The sequence below is a fragment of the Dipodomys spectabilis genome, unplaced genomic scaffold (assembly GCF_019054845.1).
Source record: "Dipodomys spectabilis isolate Male_0828 unplaced genomic scaffold, ASM1905484v1 ptg000108l, whole genome shotgun sequence".
In the NCBI taxonomy this organism is placed as follows: Eukaryota; Metazoa; Chordata; class Mammalia; order Rodentia; family Heteromyidae; genus Dipodomys; species Dipodomys spectabilis.
In genome coordinates, this window is record NW_024870785.1 from 13527393 (window position 1) to 13543037 (window position 15645).

At 37.4% G+C, this 15645-nt stretch overlaps 1 protein-coding gene across 5 annotated transcripts in view; it reads left to right on the plus strand.

The window, feature by feature from the left end:
• Positions 1-15645, plus strand: part of Tcf12 (transcription factor 12) — a 275333-nt gene that overhangs the window by 157039 nt on the left and 102649 nt on the right. For all 5 annotated transcript variants that reach the window (XM_042687436.1, XM_042687437.1, XM_042687439.1 and 2 more), the window contains one exon: positions 14003-14067. In XM_042687436.1, coding sequence (XP_042543370.1) covers positions 14003-14067 — 65 coding nt within the window. The remainder of the gene's footprint in view (positions 1-14002; positions 14068-15645) is intronic.

Here is a 15645-nt window from a genome sequence, read left to right on the forward strand (position 1 = left end):
GGATCATGGAAAGAATCATTCCTAAACATTTCCTGAAACTCATATAAAACTGGGAATAGTTCTTTCAACCAACCAAAGTAGAAAGTTCTCTTAATAAACAGGGCATATGTAGAGTCTACAGAAGAGCTAAATTATCCCTGAGTTCTTAAGAGTGCTCTGGACCTATTGTAACAAAACCCTGGAAACGTACCAAATAGATCACAAGTAATGTAATTGCGTGCCAGAACAAAGACTGTCATTTCTAAAGGAGCACAACAAAATCCAGCACTTAAAAATTAAAAAAAAAAACAAAACACTTTATAAGACCTACATAAAAAGAGCAGGACGGCCAGACGCCAGTGGCTCACGCCTGTAATCCTAGCCACTCAGGAGCCTGAGATCTGAAGATCACGGTTCAAAGCCAGCCCGGGCAGGAAAGTCCATGAGACTCTTATCTCCAGTAAACCACTAGAAAACTGGAAATGGTGCCGTGGCTCAAGCGGTAAAGCACTTGCCTTGAGCTGAAGAGCTGAAGGATAGCACCCAAGCCCAGAGTTCAAGCCCCACGACTGACAAAAAGAAAAAAGAAAAAGAGTAAGACAATATTCTCTAAGTGGAAGAATAATTAGTAGAAATAGTAAACCAGAAAATAACAGAGATGGTAGAATCTCAAAGGAAGATGTTAAATGTAAATAGGTTCAGTAGCCTATGGACAAGAACATGAATATAATGAAAATTGAGCTATAAAAAGAAATACAAAATGGAATTTTTTTTTAAACTGTATTTTTTTTTTTGTCTTTTCTTTTTTGGTACTGGGGATCGAACCCAGGACATTGCACATGCTAGGCAAGCGCTTTGCCACTGAGCTACATCCCAGCCCACAAAATGGAATTTTTATAGATGAAGAGTACATTGTCTGAAAGACAAATGCACTGGCTTAGAATATGGATTGTTCATAGCAGAAGAAATTATTGAGTTTATAGACTTGGAAATAAGACCTAGCCGAAGTAAAGATCAAAGGGTTCTCAACTTCTGGTTAGAAAGAGTGTAGACAGCTATAATGAATGCTGGTTCTGCTCTAATGATGAAAGAACAAAACCTGAAAGACCCTAAAATCTTAGTTTATTGTTTGTTTGTTTTTTAACCCACCAAATTGCTGAGATTGCAAGACAATCATGGAAGAGAGATAGGACATGGCAAACTATGTTGCCTGTAGAAGGAATCAGCTAAAATGTTACAAGTTCTCAGAAGTCCAAGGATGGGCTACAAGCACATCAGTCTACAATCCATGAGTCATCTCATTGAAATGAAAATTTTAAGTGGGCTTAACTTTTATTCTTAAATAATAAATTCAGGTCAGTCAGAGGCAGCAAAAGCATGCTGTGTCCAGAGCAATAATGAAATAGGGCATCAAAAATGTAAAAAACTGAGGCTGGGAAGGTGGCTCAGTGGTAGAGTGCTTGCCTTGCATGCATGAGGCCCTGGATTCGATTCCTCAGCATCACATAAGCAGAAAAGGCCGAAAGTGGCCCTGTGGCTCAAGTGGTAGAGCACTAGCCTTGAGCTGAAGAGCTGAGGGACAATGCCCAGGCCCAGAGTTCAGACCAAAACAAAAAAAAAAAAAGCAAAAAAACACTGTTAATACAGAATGATAAATTCACTAAAAATAAAAACAGAGCAAAATAAAACTTTCAGATACATGAAAAGCTGTTCTCAGCAGATCTGTGCTACCATCACTGTTACAGGAAGGTCTTCAGGCAAAGGAAAATGGGACTCCAGACAGAAACTTGGATATGCACCAGGACTTAGCAAACCTTTTCTTCAGAGCCAGATAATACATATTTTAGGCTTGTGGGTCAAACAGTCTCTGTCACAACTGTCCTGCCTTGTAGCACACAGTCAACCATAAACCGTACATCAACAAATGGGCATGGCTCTATGCCAATGAAACTTTCATTTACAAAAACAGGAGGCCGGCCAGTTTTTGTTTGAGTCCTGGTACCAATTGATCTGAACAAAGAAATGAGAGCTCCTGAAATAATAAAATGAAAGAAAATATCAAAGATCTGCTTTAAAAAGCACATTATAGAACAATCAAGTGTTTGAAGAAAAAAATAGTATAACTATATTGTACAGTAGCAGTAATCTGAAAGATAGAAGAAAGAACTTTGGAAGGTAGAATCCGTTAACTTAAAGGTGGTTATATATTGTAGATTAAGAATAAAATTTAAAAAGGATTAAAATTAAAAAGAAATATGGTTTATTTGCTAGTAGATAAATTAAAATGGAGTTTCATCTGAGGCATGTAATATCCGTTTTCCTAAAATGGATATTAAATGTAGTATTCAATCCAAAAGAAGGCTTTAAAAAAAAGAGGGAAAAAATAAAGAGTAGACGAGACACATAAAAACATTTATTAAAATGGCAGATTTAAATCCAGCCATATCAGCAATATCACATTAAATTATGAGTTAGGCACAGTAAGTCATGCCTTTAATCCTAGATACTCAGGAGGCAGAGATTGGAAAGATCATGGGTCAAGGCCAACTCCAGCAAAATGTTTAGAAGAACCCTCAACCTTTAAATAAAGCTTGGGTGGGGTGGTTTGCTGCTCCCTGCCATCCCAGCTATGCAGGAAATGTAAATAAGAATATGGTCTAAGCCAGATTGGACAAAACTACTAGACCCCTTTCAAAAAAAATAACTAAAGCAAAAAGGTCAATGGGTGTGGCTCAAGTGGTAGAGTACCTGTCTAGTAAGAACAAGGACCTAAATTCAAACCCCGATGCTTCAAAAACATAGAGAAACCAAGAAATAGGAAAGGCTTTTTTCAATCTGCTCTATGTGTAATTATTTCTATACATACATTCAAGAATGCTTTCTTCCCTTGATGCAGTCAAAGTAGCTAGCAATACATACTTATCATTTTGTCCTTCTTTGTAGCTGTGATGGCTTACCTTTTTTCCCCCATAAGCTGAAGACACCAACTAGGTATCTGGAAGCCATGTAACATGGAATTCTATGTCTCCATTCCACAGCATAGCTATATAAGAGACAGAGGCTCAGTAATCCTTAATAATCAGAGCCTCTTAAGCACCACCACAAACCTCCTCTCTCACTTACTGAGTGTTGGCATCTTTCCTTTACTTTCTTCAACAAATACTTCACTCAGACACCCAATTCCCAAGTTGTTTTATGTAGGTGAGATTTTTTGTTGTTGTTTTTTAGTAACAGTTTCTTGCTATGCAGCTCAGATTAACTTCAAACTTACATTCCTCTAGTTTCAAGCCTCCAAAATCAGAGATTATAGGTATGTGCCAACAGACCTAACTTTATACATAGACACTTGAATTAGGGTGTAAAATCTGATTTTGAGCAATGCCTTCTTACAGATAAACTTTGAATTTTGACCCATTGAGAAGTTTGAGGCTCGTTTTTACTTGCTTTCAAAGTGTATAGATATATAGGATGGCAGTAAGCTGTGATACTAGAGAATATTTGATGACAATTGAACATGTTACACCTTAACCTTCGGAGAAAATAGAATATGTTATATGTTTGCACAAAGTGGAATAGCCTTTTTTTTTTGGAATTTTTTTATTCTCTACTGTTTCTTGTATTTTTTATTACTATTACAAAAGTCATGTGCAGAGGGGTTACCATTTCATCAGCTAATGAGTATATTTCTTTTTGGAAAATGGAAATTATCTTCTTTAAGTGGCTTTTTATCTGTATTTTCTGTGTTTTGGCACTTATATATTACATAGGTAGAGAGTGTTGGGCCCTCATATTAGTAATTGGAGTTTCTCTTCACCAGAACAGTGCTTTGAATTGTTATTGATTTTAGCACATTATATAGCATGAAATACTTCCACGTGTATAGAGTGAATATGTGAAAATTACTCATACTTCCTCATTACTGCACAACAGTGTATTTTTCAAAAGTCTCTTTTTATATATGAATGATTTGAGGGCTTTTTGAAGTACTGAGCTTTGAACTTAGGACTTTGCACTTGATAGACAAGTGTTCTTTTTTGCTTTATTTTTCAGGTCAGATGGTTTTGCCTGGGTGGTCTTAGATCTTGAACCCCTTACCCTCTGTCTCCCAAGTGGCTGTGATTACAGGCATGTACAGCACACCTAGCCAATCTCACTTTGTTTCTGTCTTTGTCTGTCTGTCTGTCTGTCTGTGTGTGTGTATGTCTCTCTCTCTCTCTCTCAAGTAGTATATCTTTACCTTTCACTTCTGTAGGGCTGAAATTTATATTATCAGGAGTTAGGTAACTGATTGATACCAAATTAGTGTGCATAACAAATTCATGGGACATTAAAATAGAAGTATCCAGCCCAAACTAGTTCTGTTTTCCAGATAAGAACCTGAAGCTTGAGAAATTTAATGACATATCCATGTCATGCAGCCAGTTCACATCGGAGACAGAAATAAACCCTCCTGATTTCCATTTCCCTGTTTATTTTATTCCACTACAGTGTTTATGACCAGATAGCTGATGAATGGTAGCAGTTCCATTGACTCATTCCTTTCCTTCTATTCCAATTCTTGCTGTCAAGGGAACAAGCTAATTAACAATCATTTATTAGCCACTATTTTAGAGCACAGTTCTCTTGAGCTGCACTGCTTCCATGTGGCTGTGTGCCATGGAGAGAGCCTTGGAGTAGAGTCTGTCCCTGGCACGCAAACAAAACAAGTCTAGAATTCCAGACCAGTGTTCTCTGAAAAGTGGATAGGCCTCCTGGTCCCTGGGTGCCATAAAAAAACAGATTTAGACCCTGACCTTGCCTGGTAAGGTCACAGTCTAAATTAAACAGCCAAAATACAGAATGATGAAAGAAAACCATGGGAATTAGCAGCCGTAAGCCTACTTACTGCAAAACAAGAGAAGTTTCTGAGACACACATTGATACGTGAATTTGGTGGCAACAGGTATTCTCTCAGAGGGAGTAAGTCCAGTGTGCGTGTCTGATCACTAGGATACTTTGATATCAGATAGAAGTAGATGCTCCCTTCTCCACCCACAGCCAAATTATTTGGTAATTTGACTGTTAACTTGTCTTTTTTTTTTTCCTTTCTTTTTGAGTAGGTACATGTAAAATGTTGACAGACTGATTCAGTTGATTAAGTTTCTGTCAAGTCAAAAACTATCAATTAAGTTATTTCTTATCTTTCATTCTTTGAGATATGGATAAACTTGAAGATACAAAATTAACTTGGTTGTGTTTAAACAATAGACATTCATGCCATCTTCTCCCAAAATTCCATCAAAGAGCAGTTTCTACTTCTTTAAAATGTTGTGTCATTACAAAAATGATAATGTCTTTCATTCCTTAGTTTTACATGTGGCTGGAGAAGGATGGAGACAGTAATGGAGAAAATGTATTTAAATTCTGGATTTAACAGAAACAATGTTGATCCAAAGCGGTATTAAAATATTGAAAGCAGTATTGATCTAAATAGGTTTCCAAAGATAATTAGAAAATATAGCTAATAAAGTAAGATATCTAGGAAGTGGAATTTAGATTTTGAGCTACCGATAATCTCTCTCTCTCTCTTCCCTCTCTTCCTCCCTCTCCCCCCCCCCTCTCTCTCACACACACACACACACACACACCCATGAAATAATCCAGAAAGTTTTGATAAAAGAAAAAAATGCATTTGTCCCATTTTATTCTTTTCATTGCTAATTTCCAAGGACCACCACCTCACTCTCATACTGAATTTTGCATTTATTGTTCTCCTCTGGGCATTCTAGTGACTGAAAAGCAAAGCTGTTTATATAGATTTATGGTTCTGTTATTAAGAAAAAGGGTAGATGGGGGAAGGATTGTAGGGTGTTAGAATCCTGTACTACTTCACCTCAGGTTTAAAAGTCTCAAGAAGTCATTTCTAAAGCCTAATCAAGTTGTTCAGGTCTGACTGTGTGCTCCTGTTGGGATGGTAAGCTGCTTTATTGGTGTCTTAGCAGTTCTGCAGGAATTACTGATTGGGAAGCTGCCTCCACTTCTGAAGCCTGTCATGGGAAGATGTGCAGCATTAAGATGGTGTATGTGCCTGCGCCAAATACTGGGTTAGGAAAGTGATTACAACTGGGAAGTTGCTAATCACTGACCTCTATAGGGATCCTCCAGTTTATCACTAATCTCACTCACACTTGGCATTTTCCTGTGCTGCTGCCTCATCATTCATAGCTGTGTGAGCAATTTGGCATGGAGTGAACAAGAGGAGGGCAGAGAGTCCAGCAGCTGTGCTTGTTGGCACTAGATATTTAAATATCTCCAATGTAGCCAGCAGCGTGCTTGGCACAAATGTTAGCCAATAATACTTAAACAAATTGTTGTAAAGAAAATAGGCAGACATTTATTTTAAAACCTATTTTCTTTTCTCTTCTTTTTTAAATATAAAAACAGAAAGTCTGTTAGATTGAGATCCTTTTTAGATTTTTTTTTTCTGTGAGATAGAACAGATTGCTACCAGAATGGTCTATAATTCTAATGATAGTTAGCATTCTTTCACACAAGAATTTCCAAGTTCTTTGTAAACATTAAGTAAACTGAACAGGCCTATGTGAGCTACATGTTACTGAGTTAGTTTTCCTAAAACAGTGAATATGGCCCAGGAGGTGAATCCAATGACAGAATTCTCAGTTCCCAGGCTGGAGACTCCAGTCAGTGGTGGAACACTTACTTAGCACACTCAGGCCCTGGTTCAACCTCTAGCACTGCAAAAATAATAGTAAATCACTTCTTTAAAACAAATATACAAATATAAAGAATTCCCAGCTGTCTGCTGTGTTACATCCAGTTGCATTGTACATTTGCTCCTTTTGTAAGGTAGCATCTTGTGTTTCTCCAAAGGTCTGATTATGATTCGAAGTGTATGGGTTTGTTTGTAGGGTTCACCTAGAAAAAAAGAGGAATAGCTTCTCCAAGCATGAAAAGGTTTGGTAGCTAATGAATTTCCAAGCACAGTCAAGAAAAAGACAGAGGTTCTGCTTATAAGACTGTCATTGAATTTGGATTTGTGCCCAGATACTTAGATTTGCTTAAGTAAGGATTTCATATTGTTTCTCTGGAAACTAAGTATGGAAGAAAGCTAACAGGACTTACACAACTTTTCCTTTTGACCATTGTACTACTGATCCAGGTATGGAAACATACCAGATTTCTTTTTCCTAGGTAGAGCAGTTATCTTTTCAAATAAAGGTCTGACTATATGTGTTATTTGCAAGCCAGCTCAGTATAAGCAATGCTGTGGTAGTTGTTAAATGGTAGTTGTTGTTTTGTCATTGTGGGGCCTGAACTCTGAGCCTGGGCGCTGTCCCTCAGCTCTTCAGCTCAAGGTTAACACTCTACCACTTGAGCCACAGCGCCACTTCTGGCTTTTTCTGCTTATGTGATGCTGAGGAATCGAACCCAGGGCCTCATGCATGCGCTCTACCACTGAGCCACTTTCCCAGCCCCTGTAAAATGTGTTTAAGCATTGGAATATGCATAATTTTTCCTAAAAAAAGGGTGGTAAATTATACTTTGGAAAAAAGAAAAATCAGTCTAATGTTAACCACTTAAATCATAGTACATAGAAGTTTTTGTGGGTTTTTTTTGTCAATCATGGGGCTTGAACTCTGGGCCTGGGTGCTGTCCCTCAGCTCTTCAACTCAAGGCTAGTGTTCTATACTGGAGCTACAGCGCCACTTCTGGCTTTTTCTTTTGTATGGTGCTGAGGAATTGAACCCAGGGCACCCCATGCATGTGAGAAAGCACTCTACCACTGAGCCACCTTCGCAGCCACATAGAGGTTTTTATGTAATAAATGGTGAATTTAAACGTTTGAATATAAATCAGTCTTTAAAAAAATGAACAGAGAAATAATAATGGCTTTCATATAAATATGGCAACCCATTCTAATTTGTGCTGCTACTCACAAAGTCAACAATTACTTCTTCAGTAGTCATTGTAATTAGGAAATTTTAAGTTTGTTGGAAATTTTCAGGTAGAAATAACTGCCAAGCAGGCTGCATCTTCCATATTATCTTTGTTGACTATTTCCTTGCTAATCATTGTTTTCAGTTGATGGGAAAAGAGTGCATACCCTGAAGGTATTATAGAGCCAGTTTTTTTTCATCCAGATTGAAATCTATAGGAGACTTTGAAAACCAACTCCTGTCTTAGAGCTGTCAGCTTCTTCAGTTAACTTCTCAGTACTAAGAGAATTTCTAGCAGAAAGAAGGATATAAGCAGGAGTGGTGCCTTGAAGTGTATAGTACCTTTCTAGTGCCTTGCATGTGAACAGCTAGTCAGCAAGTGCATGTCCCTACCTTCATCTCCACAGTAATCCCAAGACTTTGGGAATACAGAAGAGTAATGGGAGCAACAGAGCTCTACTGCTATGCAGTCTAAAAGGGTTTAGCAGGTAGATTTAGAACCAGAGCTGGTAAAAAGGAAAAAAAAATGTTTGACTTCAGGGAGAGTTTACTTTAGTCTTCCCATCATCCTCTCTCAAAGCCTGCTATATACACAGGACTCGTGCAAATGCAGCCATGATTTGAGAGTTCCGCTGCTGTAGCCCTCCCGGAAGCAGGAGTCCTACAGGTGCCTTCTCATGGCTCCACAACAGTTAATTTTCTTCATGAGGATATGCTTTGAACCCAGAGGGCCTCATGTGTATTAGGAAGATTTAAGCAACCCTATTTTTAAAAATTGTTTGAGTTTGTGCATTCCTGCTGGCAACAACTCCACAAGATGCCATTATATGACCTCTGCATTGCCCAGGTTAATTCTTTTTGTTTGTCTTTGTTTTTGACAGCACTGGGGTTTGAACTCAGGGGGCCTTGAACTTGCTTCTCAGGTGATCTGCCACTTGAGCCATACTCCCAGTCCTTTCTGCTTTATTTTTCAGATAGACACTTGGAATTTTGTTGCCCAAGGCTGGCATTAGATGATCTCCTACCTAAACCTCCTCCATAGTCGGGGGTGGAGATGTGAGGCACCATGTGTGGCTTGTCTTGATTTGCCTAGACTGGCCTCAAACTATATTCCTCCATCTCTGTGTCTCTTATCCAGCTAGAATTATAGTCATATACCATCATACCCAGACATAGCAGAAACAGGCAGTAAATCTTTCTACCAGGCACTGGAAGAAAGAGTAGCATCATCAAATTGAGTCACTTGGGAATGAAACTAATGTAACTGTCTCAATGTAAGTTACATACTATATAAGTCAGACTTCATTGCTGAGATAAAATACCTGATATAGACACCTTAAAGGAGGAAAGATAAATTTTGACTCATGGTTTTAGAGATTTTGGTTCATGGTTATCAACTGGCTCCCTTGCTGTGGACTTTAGGCAAGATAAAATATCATTCAGGAAGCTTATGGTAGAATGAAGTAGCTTTACCTCATGGCAAATGGAGTTGAAAAGGAACAGAAAGGGACTGGAGACCAGACATGACTTTGGTGGTACTTCCCCAGAGACCTACCTCCTCTATCCAGGCCCTAAGTTAGATTTTTTTTTTTTTTTTGGTCGGTCATGGGGCTTGAACTCTGGGCCTGGGCGCTGTCCCTCAGCTCTTCAGCTCAAGGCGAGCGCTCTACCACTTGAGCTACAGCGCCACTTCCGGTTTTCTGGTGGTTTATTGGAGATAGGAGTCTCACGGTCTTTCCTGCCCTGGCTGGCTTTGAACCGCGATCCTCAGATCTCAGCCTCCTGAGTCACTAGGATTACAGGCGTGAGCCACCGGCGCCTGGCGATTTTTTTTTTTTTTTGAGAGGTTGAATCAGGAGTCTTTATTAAAAAGGCTGGTGATTGCTCAATGAACTCCAGTCTCAAAGACCAGCAGCCGTCTATTCAGATTTTTAATCTATTGGTGGGTTAATCATACCACTGTTAGAGTAGCAGCTCATAACGAGTTACTTTCCAAATGGCCCACCTCTGAGAACTGCTTATATTGAGGACCTTTCTTTGCTACCTGAGCTTTTTAGAGGGTCACTTCATATATAATTCATAACATATACACACCTACACATACACACATATATGTATATATATCAGACATTAAAGGTATTTAGATTTTGCTGTTAATTAATTTTGGAGTGATTCATCATTGATCCCTCTTATCAGCAGGACTAGTTCCATGTCCAGTTCCAAATCAGTTGAGAAGAGGCCTTGGAGGCCTGGATAGAGAAGTGTATGTTGTACCTGGGCTCCACTACATGTTGTTGTGGTTGGAATTTAGTTGTTCCCTAAACTTTCTTTGGAAAATAGTGCAGTATAATATACTATTAAGGATTTGGTGTCAGGGGCTGGGAAGGTGGCTCAGTTGTAGAGTGCTTGCCTTGCATGCATGAAGCCCTGGGTTCGATTCCTCAGCACCACATAAGCAGAAAAATCCAGAAGTGGCGCTGTGGCTCAAGTGGTAGAGCGCTAGCCTTGAGCTGAAGAGCTGAGGGACAGCGCCCAGGCCCAGAGTTCAGGCCCATGACTGACAAGACAAAAAAAAAAAAAGGATTTGGTGTCAAGCTGGTGTTGTAGGTCAGTGGCAAAACACACTTGGTGTGTGTTAAGCCTTGCCTCAATTCACAGAAAGAAAAGGAGAAAGGGAAGAAAGGAGAATTTCGTGTTAGCTTTGCATTCAACTTCTTCCTGCTGTTTATTAATTCTGGCATATTATTTCTTAGGCAGATTACTCCTATGCTTTAGTAAAAATAGGATTTAATAGTACATACCTCAGTGTGTTAAGGATTAAAGCCACTATTGGCTTCCATCTAGATTATTTCAATACTCTTCTAATTATTTATTTTCTCCCATTGTCCAGACAGCAGTCAAATGATATTTTTAAGATGTAAACTGCCTTTTTATTCAACAGTGCTAGATCCAGTTGGAAAACTATTTGGTTATCCCTATAGAAACATGTAGGATTTTGAACTTGAGGTTTAGGCATTCCCAGAATAAAGAGAAAATCAGTAAACTTGGATGGGGGAAAAAGGCATTGTAATTTTGAAAGTAGCTCTGACAGTTCTTCAATTTCTGTTACCAAATTTCTGTTTTCCCTATGCAGTTCTTACAGTTACCTTAAACTAGCATTTATGTTTTGAAGCTGTTACTGCCACTAGGGCTGCAGTTAAAGATTACTATTTAATAAGTTCAATTACTTTGCTTGCATTTAGATGATTACATATTAATTTACATTTTAATACTATATTTTCTGTTTTGCGCATTCGGAGAACATTATAATCCTATGGTAGAATGCCCAGTAAGTCTTTGCAATCATCCTTTCATAGGTATTTTCATGGGTAATAATGGATCATTCCTAAACTGTTAAGTGGAAGTTTACAAGCTAAGATTATTGTACACACTGCATTTATATATGATGCTTTTATAAAAGTTAGCCTACCCAAAATATAGTAGCTACAAGTTTTTATTTTCAGACATCTGAGATAAAAATAGACAATTAAGTGATCAGATTTAATGAATCAAAAATAGTTCTGTGAAAAGTAATTTTGAAAGAATTAAAGATGAGTGCCTTCTAAGTCTCAGACTGAATATGTTATTATATTTCAAGAGTATTCAAACTTTTTCAAATCCCTGGGAAAATAACTAGTTCTAATAAATGAAAGATGAAATAAAAATGTATTTACATTTCAAAAATTTCATTTGAATACATTAAATACTTTTAAATTATCAACTTTCTATTTCAAGAGAAACTTTTAGTTTATATATTTAACAGTCTGTCAAATTGATAGCTTTCCCTTGACAATTAAGAATCTATTTGAAAGCTGTGCTTTATTAAAAATAGAGCTAGTAGCATACTCTCTTCTCTTTCTACCTCAACATTTTTAATAAGAGCTCTTACCTAATATACTTGAGTGAAAGTATAGTATGTTTTAGGTTGTTGCTTAGCTTTAATTCTTTAAAATTTTGTTTTTAACTGAAGGTAATTATGTGCATTTGTTATGTACAAACATTGTGGAGTGAGTGTATCATAGCTTTATGTCTATACTGTCATAAAAATAATATTGCAAGAAAAGAAATTTGTTAAGTAGGAAAGGCTGAGGTGAGTCTGATGAAACATACTAAAACCACAGGTCTTACCCTTTAACTTTATGATATTTGTTGAAAATATTGATGTTGTCTCCCAGTTCTACACTGCCACGTAGGTGAGACTGAGCTTGATCATAAAGGCAATAACTTAAGATAGGTACTAAGAATGAGTTTTAATACTCACAAATTAATTTAGTTTTGAAATATGACTCCACACAGTAGGTTTGAGCTAGCCTTTATTTTTTTCCCCAGTATGCTTTTCTCTGTCAGTTCATTCTGGGTGAGTATTCCCTTCAGTCAGGACATCCACATGGTAAAGCAGAGTTTCTACTCCATTTTGCCGAGGCCCAGAGAAGGGTGAGTGTTCAGTGTACAGTCCCTTAATGGCTTTGCCAGGTCCTCTTACCAAAGAGAAGACTGGAGTCCTAAATCCCAAACATTAGTTTAGTCACCTTGACTCTGATAAGCTGTCTTACCTGTAAATTATATGTTCTTAGAGAACCATATACTTCATATGTATGCTTAAAATTGTTTATGTAGAATATATTTGTGGTGTGAGTGTGAAGTCAATAGGCCATGTGTATTAACCTTTTCTGTAAGTCTAGTTTGTGTTGCATTATTGTTATGTGTTTTAGGAAAGACCTGGCTGTTAGAATAAAGCATACTTCAGAAATCAGTCAGGGCACACAGCCTTACTCATTTGTTGTTGTTGTTGTTGTTGTTTTATGCATTAATGTGCTCAGTAAAATAAATTTGTTAATATTAAACTTTGAACTAAATAATTCTGAATAGATACGTTGCTTAAAAAGATTTCTGCAAAGAGCCAGGTGTAGTGACTCATACCTATAATCTTAACTCCTCAAGAGGCTGAGACCTGGAAGACTGAAGTTCAAATCCAGCACAAGCTGAAAAGTCTGGGCTCAAATGTCCATCTCACCTGATGTATGCTCCACCCTCTTAGCCAAGAAGTCTTTCTAAAACACATGCAATAATACCTTAATGGGCTTGATTCATATAATCTCAATGATTTTAAGTCTTTCCTGTAAGATCTTGTTGGATTTGATTACTTGCTAATTGATTTTACCAGCTTGCCATTGTTTGTTTTGCCTCCATTTATGGGATTTAAATCAAATTGTGATCTTCTTGCAAAAATCTTTTTTTCCTGTGTTTGTGTTTGATACTGGGGCTTGAACCTAACACTTTTGATCACTGTTGGAATTTTACTACTTGAGCCTCACCTCCAGTTCGGCATTTTGTTCATGGTATTTTGGATGATTATATATAATATTTTCATCAGTAACCCTCTCTATTGTTTTCTCATCTTGCCAACTCTGTATTGATCAACAGCTTTCGTTAGATGCCTTATGCCATCTTCATACATACGCTATTTTTCAAAATTTTGAATGCATTTTTAGTGTTAAACATTGACAATAAAGTATTTTATATAGTCAGAATTTAACTCTTTAAAAACTTAATGTATTTTTAAAAATTCCTGGTTACTGTATTTCAGCATACAGTATAAAAACAAAGTTGTACTATGATTTTTATGATACTAATTAGCTAGGATATTTTGTTAACTTAGTCTTTTGCTCTTTTGTTGGTTCTAGGGATTGATCTCTGGGCCTAGTTGCTGTCCCTGGGCTCCTTTTCTCAATGTTGGTACTCTACCACTTTGAGCCACAGTACTACTTCTGGCTTTTTCCAGAATTAATTGGAGATAAAGAGTCTCCTAGACTTTCCTGCCCAGGCTGGCTTTGAACTGTGGTCCTCAGATGTCAGCCCTCCTGAGTTGCTAGGATTACAGGTGTGATCTACCACACTATACAGTGTGTATTTTATTCTATTGTTTGTAATTTGTTCATTTTACTTTAAAGCCCCATGATAATTACCATGAATGATCTAGAAGTTAAAATGATTGCCTAGCAATAAATGAAGTTTTTGTACAAAATTCTTCTCGATTTTTTTTGTAGGCAAAACATCTGAGAGAGGCTCATTTTCCCTGTACAGCAGAGATACCGGATTACCAGGCTGTCAGGTAAGTTTTGTGGATAATAGTGTAATAGCTTTTAAACTGTGATGGCTTTTAAATACTTATAGTAAAGCTTTTTTTTTTTTTTAATTTAACAATAAAGGAGGTTGAAATTTATCTGTATTTTTTTTTTTTTTACCATTTGTTCATTTAATTTGTGAATAGTTCATTTACATGTGGTGAGGTTTTTAGCATTTAAACATCTTTTGTCCTTTCCCTTCTTTAAATGGGTTGCCTTCTCCCTCCCTGCCCCTCTTCCTTCCTTCATCCTCCTTCCCATTGCTGGTGTTTGAACTCAGGTCGTGAGATTGCTAGGCAGGCATTCTGCCACTTGAGCCACAACTCCAGTACTTTTTGCTTTTTTTTTTTTGAGGTGAGTCTCATATTTTGTTCAGTCTTGCCAGGACCACAATCCTCCCATTTACACCTATGCTCTTCCTGGAATAACAGGTGCATCCCACCATGCTCAGCTTTTTCTGTTGAGGTGGGAGCGTCATGAACTTTTTGCCCTTTCATGGAACTGTGATTCTCCAGATGTCTGCCTCCCAAGTATGTAGGCATGAGCCACTATGTCCTGCTAACAAAACTAAAGCCTTTCATTACTTACTTCTGTTTTACCTAGATATGGAACGCCAAAAGGATCGTACCCCTTTCTAAAATACCTATTATTTCTGAAAATAGTTTTTGTATTGTTCCCTCTAGGAAAGCAAAATTGCTGGCACACAACAAGAACATAGAGTTAACCTGTATAGTTTGGATATCCTCCCATGACAAATACACTGTTAATGTTAGGATTTTCATTTCTTCCCTACATCGTTGATGTTTTAGCCTTGAAACAGTCTCTGGACTTGGCACCTTTGTTTCAACTCTTCCATATTCCTTGCCTGCCGTGTTTTTAATGGTCATTTTCTCTGCTCTTCCTTGTATCTTTAGATGATAGTACTGAAATATTCAGTTCATCTGTGCATTCCCAAGATAACTAGAAAAGAAACACAGAACATACTAGATTTGTTTCTGTCATCTGCATGATTTTCATGAGACTAACCCTAATTTCACATATCAGTTAATTTTAACTGTCATTATGTATTCTGTATCTAAAAAGAGTTTTGCATAAGATCCTCTTATGCTATGGCACCTCCTTATAAAACAATACATTGTAAAAACTGTTGACATAGTCTAAGCCAGGCATGATGGAGCATGCCTGTAATTTCAGCTCTTAGGAGGTAAAGATGGGACAGTCATAAATTCGAGGTCTTCTAGAGTACATAGTAAGGTCCTGTCTTCCAAAGGAAAAAAAAGTTCCTCCTTATCCATGGTTCACTTTCTGTCATTTTATATAACCAGAGTAAACTATAGTCTAAAAGAATTCTAGAAATAATACAATTTGTAGTGTGATGGAATCTTGTACTGTTCCACCTGGTATGTGAATTGTTGCCTTGTCCAGTGTACATGTTGCCTGCCGTTAGTCATTTAGCATCATATTTTTAGCAGATTGATCGTGTTTGGTTTCACAGTACGAGTGTCATAAAATGCTTCCTTTAAGAGAAAAGATAGAAGTTCCCAAACTTAATAAAGAAATTTAAA